Source organism: Molossus molossus, unplaced genomic scaffold (genome assembly GCF_014108415.1).
Source record: "Molossus molossus isolate mMolMol1 unplaced genomic scaffold, mMolMol1.p scaffold_m16_p_5, whole genome shotgun sequence".
Lineage (NCBI taxonomy): Eukaryota > Metazoa > Chordata > Mammalia > Chiroptera > Molossidae > Molossus > Molossus molossus.
In genome coordinates, this window is record NW_023425388.1 from 8,240,685 (window position 1) to 8,254,343 (window position 13,659).

A 13,659-nucleotide genomic window follows, 5' to 3' on the forward strand; every position below is an offset into this window, starting at 1 on the left:
CTTGACTGCAAGCCATCCAATGGATGATGGCACTTTTTATGCACAATGCCCCCCTCTCCAGCTGACACCACCCAATAGCTTTCAGTTGTTCTGCCTTAAAATAACAACACAGAATCCTTATCCCTGTTGACAGCTAGGGAACCCTACATTCATTCTTTGGAAATATATAGCTTCCTGGATGCCACGAATTTCAAACATAAAACACTGGACTATATCTAACATTGAAAATACCTGTCTTATGGTAAACATACTGTTCTCCCTTTAATAAATAAATGAAGCCAAAGGTCACTCTATTTTTAAAAACCCTCATTGTAAGCAATGTGAGCAGGAAACTTTATCAAAGCAATCCCTGTGTGATGTCAGACACTGTCAGAATGTGTGAGTCCCATGACAGGTTATGCGTATTTTAGAATATTTCTATCTCTATCTCTATCTGTCATCATCTATATGCTTCAGATAGATGTATGTCCCTTTCTTCTCTTTAATCACCCTCTTCCCCACTGGAAATGTCTCTCTATTAGAAAACTGACTATCTCAGCAACTATGCTCACCATAGCATTCCAAATAAATTGTTACAAAAATAAAAGATAACCAAGCTATAATTTTAAAAAGAGGAAACCAGAAACTTTGGGAAATATATAATTTCCCAAATTTTGAGTTGTTGGTCTTATCATAAGTTTTGGCCAAAATTGTGACAGTCTTGAAGGCATCTCATGGCCAGAATTCTCATGGTGCTTTGCTTTCTTCTGTCAGTGGTACTTCTGGGTGCATCCTACTCAAAGACCTTGAGTGCTGGGGTCGCTCTGATCTGAGTTATTAACTAAGCCATGGCAGTTTGGGCAAGGTCTATTTTCCTATTTAATAAGCTATAATAAGAATATCAATGTATTCATTTGTCCATTCAACAAGTATTTACAGAGTGCTTTCTGTGCCCTTGCAGTGTGCTCCATACCGGGGATGTAATGGTCTCTGAGAAAAGAATGGTTCTTCTCTGAGAGCACATAGCCTGATGTGGTAGACGGGCAATTAAACTGGCCATACAAAACACGCGTGACCAAGATTGTGCTAGGATAATGCAGGGATCTGCGGAAACACTTACTCTCATCCACAGCATTAGAAAAGGTGCCCCAGTCTAAGTGGGCTTTGATCTGAGATGTAAACAATAAATAATAAGTGGGGATTCATTATACAAAGAAGTACCAAACTATGTATGAAGCCCCAGCAGCAAGAGTGATCATGTGGACCAGAGAAGATTTTAGAATGGCTGGAGCAAAGCTTGGAAGAGGGGAACAGCAAGAGATGAAGCTGGAGACCAAGGACCCAGGTCATAAAAAGCCTTCAGAATACAGCAGGAATCTGGATTGTGTCAGGGAACAATGGGAATGCACTGATGGTTGTAAACAGGGAGGTCAGTCATCAGTTGGGATCTTAGAAAGATTCCCCAGCCCACTGTGTGGAGAATGGATTCAAGTGGAGCAGTAGGTGGCAGGAAGACCAGTTTGGAGGCTGCTTCAGAAACCCAGATAAATGCCGTTGTCAGCCTTGTCTCAGGTTGAGCCCCTCTGAAAGCAGAGTGTGAGGTGCAGTATTAACTGCGGATCACTTGCTGGAAATGTAGTTCCTGCAGCCCAGAGTGAGAGAATATAGAAAAATGAGATCAGAAAGAAAGGAAAAGTCAATAGAAGTTGTTTTAATAAGTCAATGGATGCTGTGGGCACCTGGGGCTCTCTGTTCTCTGGTCCACATGATCACTCTTGCTGCTGGGGCTTCAGACATAGTTTGGTACTTCTTTGTTTAATGAATCCCCACTTATTATTATTTATTGTTTACATCTCAGATCAAAGCCCACTTAGACTGGGGCACCTTTTCTAATGCTGTGGATGAGAGTAAGTGTTTCCGCAGATCCCTGCATTATCCTAGCACAATCTTGGTCATGCGTGTTTTGTATGGCCAGTTTAATTGCCCGTCTACCACATCAGGCTCTGTGCTCTCAGAGAAGAAGCATTCCTTTCTCAGAGACCATTATATCCCCGGTATGGAGCACACTGCAAGGGTGAAATCCTCCAAGGAATCATGAAGAACAGTGATTCTCCAGGTGTGGATTCTGGACCAGCAGCCTCAGCCTCACCGGGGGCTTATTAGAAAGACAGAATCTTGGATCCCACCTCAAATCTGCTGAGTCAGAATTTCTGGGGATAGGGTTCAGCAATTTGTGTTTTAATTAGCTCTGGGTGATTCTGATACCCTGTAATGTTTGAGAAGCACAAGCATAGAACATGCCCTAGATTGTTCTATGGGTTTGCAGGATGGAGAGACAGGGCATTTATCCCATCTCCTGTCCTTCAATGATGTACGATTGCCTCCCACATTTCTGGGTTGCATCAGTGAAAGTGAGAAAGCATTTGTGACTTCAGAGAAGGCCCTGAGACAGCAAAGAGAGACTCGAGGTCTTGGTGTAGTAGACTGGCAACTGTCCAGCCCAGGGGTCTGAAACCAGAGACGCAGAGGGTATGTGGTGATTTATCATGTACCCTGCATACACCTCATACACAGAAAATACACAGAATTTGAGGATATGTGATGTATTTTCCAAGAATTGTCAGTATCTGATACAAAGAGATGATCGAGAGGGATACGAAAGATAATTCTGAATTTTATGGGCCATTTCCATCCGTAATTACCTTACGCTTACAATATGCCAGTGGTTATTTCCCATGCAAACCTCTTTGATCAGTTTTCAAGTAACATCCTTTGGATTACAAACAAATTAAGGGGAGTGGTCATGGGTCAATTGTAATGAGACATTCTTCCAGAGGAAATGCAAGAGATTAGTTCCCTGCTTGTTTGACAAGGGGTTCCTTGCTCTTAGCAGAATTTGAGCCCAATAGAGCATAGAATGTAGATGACTGCATATTTGCTTCCACCTGGACAGAAAGAATCTGGCATGATGTCTCAAACTTTGTCATTTATCCTTGAGGTTGATGGATTACTTTGATTAGAAAACCTTGCTCTGTAAATTCTCTAGCATTTTTACTAAAAATATTTTTCTTAACATGAGGTAGTCCTCCCTGATCACCTTATTTCAAATCTATTTGCATGTTATTAAATATACTTGTCTCAGAGTACCATCTACACGAAGTGAAACTGCTTACTAGTTAAGCAGTATAGCAGAGACCCAGTGACTGTGTGACTTATTTAATTTGTGTGTTGGGAACCGTGCTGGTTGTTAAAGCTGCACATACCTGCATTTTCTAAATTAACCAGCACTCACTCCTGCAGCTCTTAATACCTTCCAGGCACTGTTCTGAGAACATTTATGATCTTATTTCATTTGATCCCCACACCAATCCTGTAAGATGAGTGAAGTCATTATGCCCCATTTACGTCAAGGAAATTAAAGTGAAAAGACACTTGCGAACTTGCACAAGATGATCCAGCTGCAAGTAGCAGATCTGCAGGCCACCCCGGTTGTCTTGCCCTCGGCTCTGTCCTCCTCGCCTTCACTCTGTTGTTTCTCCCCAAAACGCACCAGTGGGTTCCGCTGACAGCTGCTTCCTGTGTTCCCTCCTCCTTGGCGTTGTTATGGCCAAAGTGGTCTTCACTGTGGCTCACATCATTTCGATGTGCGTCTCAGCCCCTTGCTCATCTGGTCTTTGATCTCCCCCCGCCCCCCGCCCCCCCCAGTCATTCCATCTGGTGGCTGGAACTCCTATCTACATGTACACAGAGGTCCACATTTCTGTTTCAGAATAAAGCATTCTGGATATTGCAGGCAGACAAGTAGCTTTCCAAGGAATTGTGGAAAGGAGAGGAGGAGAATCCATATTTGCTAAATGTGTAATATATATGACCTAATCCATTTCCCCTCACATAATCCTGCCTTATTGAAAATCCATTCCATAATTAAGTGTTGATCTGCTGGAAAGGATTCTGAGATCCAAACACCCTCAGATGCTACCTTTCCTAGAAAAATCTGTATCTTCTCCTTAAGAGAAGACTGTGATACTCTTTAAGTCACAATACCTTAACTCAAAGCATTTGCTTTCTCTTGGCAGGTGTGTTTCCAATGGAGTGTAGGTGTATGTCATGCAGAGGGATGGAATTTTTTTCGACATCACATAGAACTCACTAAAATAAGCAGCTACTTAATCTGCTTTATAAATAGCACACTATAAAGCCATCATGGTACCTCACTACAACTAGCCTCCAGAGTCCCCCTTTGGCCCAGAAAGGTGCTGACATCAGGAATAATGGTCTATGAGTCTTCATCAGATTTTTGGGAGAATTTCAACAGCATACTGTGTTCTTAATGCTTTTGCATTCTCCTATCACCTTCTCTTTCAGGAAGAAAAGATATTAAATGCTTTGAGCAGTTCACACCAAGAGGAATACTTACTCTTAATAATTACTCTTTGATGAGCAAATATGTTTAATCTCTTCTTTAAATTGTGGTTCTGATTCTATTTTCCATGGAGTGGATTCCTGAAGGTTTTCCAAAACAGAAATCAAAGACAGAATGTCACATTCCCCTGCTTTCGTCCAATTCCCACACCCAAGAGTCTAGTTTTCCCCAGTGCAAAGTAACTTCCGTCTGCAGAAGCTCATTGATATAAAGAAAAAAGTTGCCTGCAATAAGATGGCTTCCCTAATTCGCCCCAAATGGCAAACACTCGTTTTTAATTTCCCATAGATGTAAAACATTCTTTGTGTGTTAATGTTTATTAAATTATTGAATTTTTCAAAATCATACCTTTACTAAGTGTGATCTTGTCTGAATTACTGGTGACATTTCTCTCTTTTCAGTTCCCCCCAAGTTTGTGGTGCAGCCACGAGACCAGGACGGGATTTATGGCAAAGCTGTCATCCTCAATTGCTCAGCTGAGGGTTATCCTGTACCCACAATAGTGTGGAAATTCTCTAAAGGTATGAAGTTACTTGTTTGCTTGTTATCTGCCAGACATATGTATATTCCAAGGAATTAGATGAGAATGTTTAGTTCTTCCAGAGATGTTTCTTGTAAGTAGATATGCCCCAGTTCTACCAAGTCTCTTTCTCTCACATATACCGCTAAGAGTCAGCCTGAGTGTTTTTATTCAGACCATGAAGGTGTCTGTTCTTGTATGATACACCCTGGGAAAGATCATGAATGGGAAGGCAAGTGATGCGTGTAAACTATTTCAGCACCTGGGACAGTTCCACGTTGCCTACTGATTGTATGACCATGATCTGCCTGGAGACCACTGCAAATCCTACAGGAGGGAGTACAGGTAGAAACTGTCAGAATTACTCATTTTGGAGACCCCACCCACCCACCCAGTGTTTACACATAGGAAATGAGTAGTTTTAGAAGTTTAAAAGTAAAATTGTTGATTGGGTTATTTACCTGGCTAATTAACATACAAAAACAAACACATCCATGTCTATTTTGAGCTTTCATTCCTAATCATACTTTCTCTTCAAAGGCAAAGAAGCTGTTCCCTTTTAAAGTACCACTGTGGCCCTGGCCAGTCTGGTTCAGCGGTTAGAGCGTTGGCCTGCGGTCCAGAGAGACCCAGGTTCGGTTCCCACTAAGGGCACGTACCTCGGTTGCAGTTTGTCCCTGGTCCCGGTTGGGGTCGTGCAGGAGGCAGCCACTCAATGTGTGCCTTTCACATCGATGTTTCTCTCTCTCTCTTCCTCCCACTCTATCTGAACAAAAATGGAAAAATGTCCTCGGGTGAGGATATAAATAAATAAGTAAATAAATAAATAAATAAATAAAATAAAGTACCACTGTGAACATGACATGAACCGAAATGTGTAAGGTGTAAACTATTGGGAAAGCCAATTTAGACACTGTAAAAGTAATTTACATCCATCTTACCATCTTCTCCACAAAAGGTTCTTTAACTGTGCTTACAAACATATTAGAAGTTCTTTTTCTGTTCCCATTTAGTAATTTATTTATCAAACAGTTGAGGGCTAAATATATACCAGTGGGATAAACAAACAAATAAATAAATTTTATCTTTTTTTAACAATCTGAGACCTATATATGTTTAATTGTTATGAGTGTATTTATTGATGTTTATTTAATCGTGGCTTGTATTCTGGATGTTGCTTTTGTAAATGGCGTGTTGCGTGTTTAAGATTTATCTTTATTGTTGGAAGTATTACATAGGTGCAGCTCTCTTACATGTGACAAAAATGACACAAACAGACTTGGGCTGTTTCTCAGAGAGAGGCAACAATTGAATACTGGCTGCAGCATTCCGGAGTAAATTGCAGTGGTTTAAGGGCAGCTGTTGCAGAAATGAAACAATCTTTGCTGAAAATAATGTTATTACATTTTTGACCTTGGGTCTGGATACATGAATTCTAAGACATTCAATTCTGTCCCCTGCTTTTTTTTTTTTCTTTAACATGAACAAATGGGGCCTCTTATCTGAAAAAAAAAAATTTTTTTTTTAATCAGAACTTAATACCATGGGAGACCTCACCTGTGCTTCCAGAAATCCACAGCTAAGTACATATACGCCACTAATGGCAGAGGGAACAGGTTTCAATTGCTGTCTTGAAGACCAGGGATACCCCTAGTTAGCTGCTGAGGACCAGAAAGGGGCGACTAGTGAAAGAAATCACCAGTGCATAGGCCATGGTCTGCTTGGCCATTCTCTGCTCTCTGGCTGCCACAGACAGGGACATTCTGACCTCCAGGGGAATTTTGGTTATGGAAATGTCCAAAGACGAGAGTCAGAGTGTTGGAGAGGTGTGGTGAGTAGTTTGTATTTAAAGTGGGGTTGGCCCTGGCTGGTTTGGCTCAGCAGTTAGAGTGACGGCCCTCGGACCAAAAAGTTGTGGGTTCAGTTTCAGTCAGGGGCATGTACCTCGGTTTCAGTTGGATCCCCGGCCTTGGTTGGGGTCATGCAGGAGGCAACCAATCACTGTGTCTCTCTCACATTGATGTTTTTCTCTCTCTCTTCTTCCCTCACTAAAAATCAATAGAAAAATGTTCTCAGGTGAAGATTGAAATGAATGAATTAATTCATTTAAAAAATGGATTGTCTGCCCTGGCCAGTGTGGCTCAAAAGGTTGCCAGTTTGATTCCCAACCAGGTGCCACTTACCAAAATGGAGAAACCCCAGGAGAGCAAATCAGACTGGGATCAGGGTGGGTGGTCTGAGCCTCTCTCTGCTCAGTCACAGTCATGGTTCATCTCTCCCTGTCTTCTGTGTGTCACTGCTCAGTTTATAGTGTTGGTTGCCCATTTACCTATTTTGGGGTGGACATTTTAGCTACTATGGGGTCTAATTTCATGCACATGGAGTCCATATTTTCTATTCCTCTTTCTCCCATTTGCTTTTGTATGGTTTCTAGGAGAAGAAGAAATGCTGGTTTTAGGCTGTCATCTTTAAACCTTTTATTCTATTGTTTATATTTGAAGCTTTATTAAATTTTGACTTTATTTTAGAAAATAATCAGTCGAGTAGGAATCCAGGAGACATAGGAGAAATGATCAGTTAAGAGAGAAAGCTGGCTTCAGACACACACAAGAAAGTCCTGAACCGGCACGAACCAGAACTTTCCCAGGTGTGAAGCAAACAGAATAAGGGGCTTACTGTGACGATTTAGTAAGATGATTCATAGAAAGCATTTATTATGGTGCCTGGCACATAACGATTAGTCAATGCGCATTAGCTGTTATCATCATCATCATTATTGTCATCAGCAGCAGCTCACATGATTAGCCGGTTGTCCTAAAACCATTACTGAGTAGACCAACCTTTCCCCACTAACTTGACTTGTTTTATATTCTATGAAAACAAATGTGCCTACAGAAGTCTGTTTTTAAATCCTTCTCTCTGTTATACTTATCTGTCTATTCTGACATCATGACCACATAAATCAGAGGTTTGTCTCTTCATACTATATTTTAATATCTAGTAAAACTATACTCTCTTTTTTTTCAAAATTAGCATAGACATCTTACATGGATTTCTGTTTACTTGTTTTCTTCTAGATAAATGTCAGGATATTTTTTATCAAGTTTTCTAAAAAAATTATTCTGAAAGTATCTGGGGGGGGTTGTGATAATTGTAAAGGTTAATATGGCGGACAACATCATTAAAATACTGAGAATTCCAAGCGAATATTATGCGTATTCTCTCCATTTATCTAAATATGTTTGTGTGCATTATAATTGTATTGCTTTCGGACTGTGCGACCCAGCTGCCCACGGGACCTGCAGGGAGCTGGGGCACCAGAGAGGCCCCTGCGACCCAGCTGCCCACAAGGTAGGCATGGAGCCTGGTCTCGAGAAGGGACTGTGTGATCCAGCTGCCCACGGGACCTGTGGGGAGCTGGGGCACCAGAGAGGCCCCTGCGACCCAGCTGCCCACAAGATAGGCGTGGAGCCTGGTCTCCAGAAGGGACTGTGTGATCCAGCTGCCCATGGGACCTGCAGGGAGCTGGGGCACCAGAGAGGCCCCTGCGACCCAGCTGCCCACAAGGTAGGCGTGGAGCCTGGTCTCCAGAAGGGACTGTGTGATCCAGCTGCCCACAGGATCAGCGGGAAGCAAGGGCTTCAACGGGGCCTGTAAACCCAGCTGCCCACAAGATCTGCAGGGAGCCAGGACTCCCATGAGGCCTGTGCCACACAGCCGTCCATGGTGTGGGCAGGGAGCGTGGCTCCAGCAGGGCCTGAGCTATTCAGACAGTCACAGGTGGCACCAGCAACCAGCTGAGAACACAGCTCCAGAGGCGCCTACGTGATCCAGCAGCAGCACCTCCCAGGACACACCAATACCAGCTCCCAGTAGTCAATCCTCCAGGATCCACAGCAGGCAAGAGGTGACACACAACAAAACAGTCTAGGAGGCACAGTAGCCTTATTTGATATACAGTGAGCTGCCTACACATCCAAACATCTCTCACCATGTCTAGACTTCCAGATGGCTAAAATGGTGAGACAAAGAAACAACAGCCAAAGGAAAGAAAAAGAGGAATCACCAGAAAAGGAACTATAGGAAAGAAAACAGCAACTTATCAGATAAAGAATTCAAAGCAATGATTTTAAGGGTGCTCAAACAATTTGGTGAGAACTACAAGCAACTTAATAAGAATTATGAAGAGCTCACTGGGAACTACTTCACCTTAAAAAAAGAGGTAGAAGCTATGCATACAGAACAAGAGGAAATAAAGAATGACACAACTGTTATGAAAAATACCATAGAATGGTATAATATTAGATTAGAAGAAGCTTAAGACCAAATCAGTGACTTAGAAGACAAGGTAGAGAAAACACCCAAATACAGCAGCAAATGGAAAAAAAGTTTCAAAAGCAGGAGAGCTTAAGGGAGCTGTGGGACAATACAAAATGTAACAACATTCGCATTATAGGGATACCAAAAGGAGAAGAATCAGAGAAAGAAATAGAGAACCTGTTTGAAGAAACAATGACAGAAAACTTCCTTAAACTGGTGAAGAAAGAAGTCACACAAGTCCAGGAAACACAGAGAGCCCCAAGCAAGATGAACCCCAGAAGCTGTCCTTCCCCTTTGCTGTTCTAGTTGAAGTCAACGCACTCGTCCTGCGGGGGACCCTCTGAAGTGAGCTCATTGACCGGCTTCCGCTGGCCCTCGCGGGCATGCTGACACGCGCCTTACAACTCGTGTCGCCTTTGGTGTGCGTGGTGAAGTGTGGAGACGGGTTATTTGCCCCATTCTGTGTATGATGGAATAAGGCTGCCCGGAGGGCACGCCAGTCGAGGGCACAGTCCAGAGGTTCAGAGATGGCTCCAGAAGCCGGTTCTTCTGACTCTTAGCCAAGTGCCATCACTACAGACCAGTAAAGACTTAAGACAGGAAGACAAGACGAAACGGTCCTTGCCAGCGCCTTCAAAGGGGGCTCCCTGGGCAACACCAGGCCGTCCTTTCCCACTCCTCCCCCTCGCTCGGTCCTTGGGAACGCCGCTCGGCGTGTCTTTTCACTAAGTGAGAGGTCACAGTGTTAGCAGACCCAGGAATTCAGTATGTGCCATGCACGATGTTGTACCCTTTTCATGTAATAGAGCATTAAAACCGTCCCCACTCGACCCCAGCTTTTCACCGAGAAAGGACGGCTTTTTAATTAGCAACTTCTGGTTGCTATATTGTACCTTCTAGCTAATCACCCAAAGTGCTTACCTTATGGTAACAAGATTGTAGAATCTTGAATATTGTACGAACTCTGTTAAATGTTGCTCTTTACAATAAATGATGAATTTAAAGTTGATGAGAGATAATTCTACCAAATCATAACTAAGTCCACACCCCTCAATGAAACAAGTGGGAACCCTTGGGCCCGTGGTCCTGCTGGTGGGAACAAGGGTTCACTGTCTGGTTAGCAGGCGTGATCGGGTTTATGACTGGTGTCACTCTTCATGCGACGCTCATTTGCTGGTGAAAAAAGACTTGTGTTTCCAATGCATTTATGCTTTATTTCTATCTTCATTGGGACCTTTTCATAACAAGGTGGTTTCTCTCTCCAGATAGGTATTGATAGATAGGCCTTTTCAGCTGTTTGAGACAGCTTAACAATGTTAAATCTCATACTGCAGTTCTTTAGTATAAATATGTCAAGTATTACAAGTGTTTCTCTGGTGAAAATTCTTTGAGGAAAGGAAAATACATGTGTTTTAACATGACCAGTCCTGTAACTTTCTCATATTCTATCAGCAGTTCATTTAGGTTTAGTGTTTTGGTAGCACAGTTTTACATAATTCATAAATCCCATAACATTTGGAGATTTCCAGTTCGTGGCCTGGTGGACACACTGTTTGAATCCTGCGTTGGTCTGGAGTTGCTGGTTGTGTGTTTTAAACAAGATCCGACTCCCGGTTTGCTGTCAACTTTGAGAACAGCATCAATAGCCTTTGCATATTTTCAAACTGTGCACCTGATTTAAACAGGTAAATAAATCTTACGGGAGTATTTCCTGATTTTAAAGTTCCAAAGGATATCTTATCCATAAGAAGGCATTTTATAATTTGTAAAACCAAATCCTTAAACATACAGTCAACTTTTATAGGAGAAAAATCATATGACCATCTCAACAGATGACAAAAAGGTAGCCGATAATATTCAACATTCAATCTTGATTAAAACAGCAAGAACAAAAATAACGTTTTGTAAAATAGGTATATAGCAACACTTTTCAAGACCCAAAGTGCTTTGGCAAATGAAGAAGAAAAAGACAAAAAGTCTAATAGATTCATGAGCAAAGAATGTGGACAGGCTGCTCACCAAAGGACAAGCACCCATTGCTGACAATTCGAGAAGAGGCGCTCAAATGTATCTACAAGCAAAACAAGCAAGTAAACCTATGAATCATGCAAATTAAAATAATGAGATATATGCTGTATTGACGAAGATCAGAACGATTAGTAGTGTACATGGATGGGGGAAAATTAACCCACAGCCAGCACTGTTGGAAATAAAATTGGCACATCTTTTAGTAAACAACTTAGTAATGCATTTTGACAATTAAATGTGTAGATTCCCACTCTAAGAGTTAATCCAAGAGATTGGCTACCATTATATCTTTCTCTCTATTGATGGATTGATTGACAAGTGGAGAGGTTCGTTGCAAGATGGTCCTCATTTTTGAGGGGTGGGAAAGACAGCAAGTCAACTCATTTTAACCATAAAATTATTAAACAATTATAAGCAGAAAAAATATTTAAATAAACAATAGCACAATAATATTTGGGGGTTTCCAAATATATTTGCATGACTGATTTTCAATTTTAGTTTTGCTGTGGAAATAGAACATAATTTGTATTATTTTTATGTTATAGATTAATTAGAATTTCTGTTACAGCCCACAGAATTATCTCTTTTAATAACTGTTCTATGTCCACAAAAACTGATATGTATTCTGCTATTGTACAGTGTAGAGGTCTATAAATGTCAGTTAAATTAGTTGATAGTGGTATTAAACTCTTCTATATTTAAAATATTATTTCTTTTGCCCATTCTTTCTTCTTTTGAGACTATAATTACTCAATGTTAGAACATTTGATATTGTTTCAGGGGTCTAGGACAACTTGTTCTATATTTTTCATTCCTTTTCACTCTTTTGTTTTTGTTTTACTTTGGATAATTTCTCTTGACCGACCTAGCTTTGAGTCCACAAATTATTTCCTCTGCTGTGTTCAATCAGCTTATTAGCTTATTTAAGGAATTCTTCATATCTATCATTGTCTTTCTTGTTTCTGTCATTTTCCTTGTTTCTTATGTAGAGTTTTAATGTTTTTTTCTGAATCCCCCACCTGTTTATGAATATTAATGGTAATTATTAGAAACTTTCTGTCTTATAGTTCCATACCAAAGTTCTGTTAATATTTGTTTGTTGCTTTTTTGTGTCTAATATTTTTTTGAATTCTGGCCGTGGTGCATGAAAGATTAGACTGAGGGAGGTTTTAGTTGTTTCCAGATGTTTACTTTTTACCTGCTTCTATGCCCACGACCTCGTCCTCCCATCCGGGGCCGAAGATGAAATCGTTCATATAACCCGTATCTACTGGCAGGCTTTTAACTCTGCAGCTGTTTCCCTCGTGGTCTGTGGCTTCAGATGTCTGATGTGCTCAAAGAAAAGCATGACATTTTCAATGAACAGTCTCTTTTTCATTGTTAGAATGGAAGTGCCTTTCGTGTCTTTCTTCATCCTTAACAATAATGAAACTATTTTTTTGTATTTCCTCTCTAGCAGTTTGTGTTTGTTTGTTTGTTTAAATACATCTTTATTGTTGAAAGTATTACAGATGTCTCTCCTTTTCTTCTCCCATCGACCCTCTCCTCCCTGCTTGGCTCCCACCCCACCATCACATCATTGTCTGTGTGCATAGACGTTCTTCAGCCTGTCTCTTCCCCCCCCCCTCCCCTCTGAGGTTTTTCAGTCTGTTCCCTCCCCATGTCCCCAGGAGAGCAGCAAGCAACTTAGCAAGCCCACCCAAACGACCACTTCCCCAGAGATCTCGCAAGACATGAATCTGCTGTTATGTTATTTCTAAGTATGTTTTTCAAAACAGTTTCCCGCGGGCCTCTCGTTGACATCGTGTCATATCTGTTTCACGTCTCCTTGAGTGCGGGCGCTCTGCGGAGGGGCGTTTACTGCAGCGATCTGACTTGTTTATTTCAGCATCACCAAACGATAGTAACGGTGCCTGCGTCTCTAGGCTGGGGCGTGACACACTTAGAAGAGAAATCTGCGATGCTGGTATTCTCTCTGTAGACCCAGATGTGTGTAGCGAGCGAGGTCTTCAGATGCCCGTCCCTGGAGCACTTCGTGTTTGCATTCATCTGCCGGCCCTGGAAACAAGGAATTTGCTGGGGGCAGTGACAGGCGGCTGCTTCTGTAATCCGTCCGCTGAGATGTCTGTGAATAATTTATCAGCTACTTAACACTCATTAAATTTGTCTTCCTATGTAGCAACTATCTGTAAGGCTTCTTACTCTTTTTTGTTTTTTAAACATTTGTTTATGTTTTCTTTATTAATTTTGAGAGGGAGACAGAGATACGAACATTGATGAGAGAAAACATTAATTAGCCGCCTCCTGCATGCCCCCCACAGGGATCAGGCCCACAACCTGGGCATGTGCCCTGACCAGGAATCGAACCGGCGACCTCTTGGGGCATGGG

At 41.7% G+C, this 13,659-nt stretch overlaps 1 protein-coding gene across 1 annotated transcript in view; it reads left to right on the plus strand.

The window, feature by feature from the left end:
• DSCAM (DS cell adhesion molecule) overlaps positions 1–13,659 on the plus strand; it is a 575,021-nt gene that overhangs the window by 381,174 nt on the left and 180,188 nt on the right. Inside the window, exon 10 of the mRNA XM_036242878.1 lies at positions 4,804–4,923. Within this exon, the coding sequence (XP_036098771.1) occupies positions 4,804–4,923 (120 nt within the window). The remainder of the gene's footprint in view (positions 1–4,803; positions 4,924–13,659) is intronic.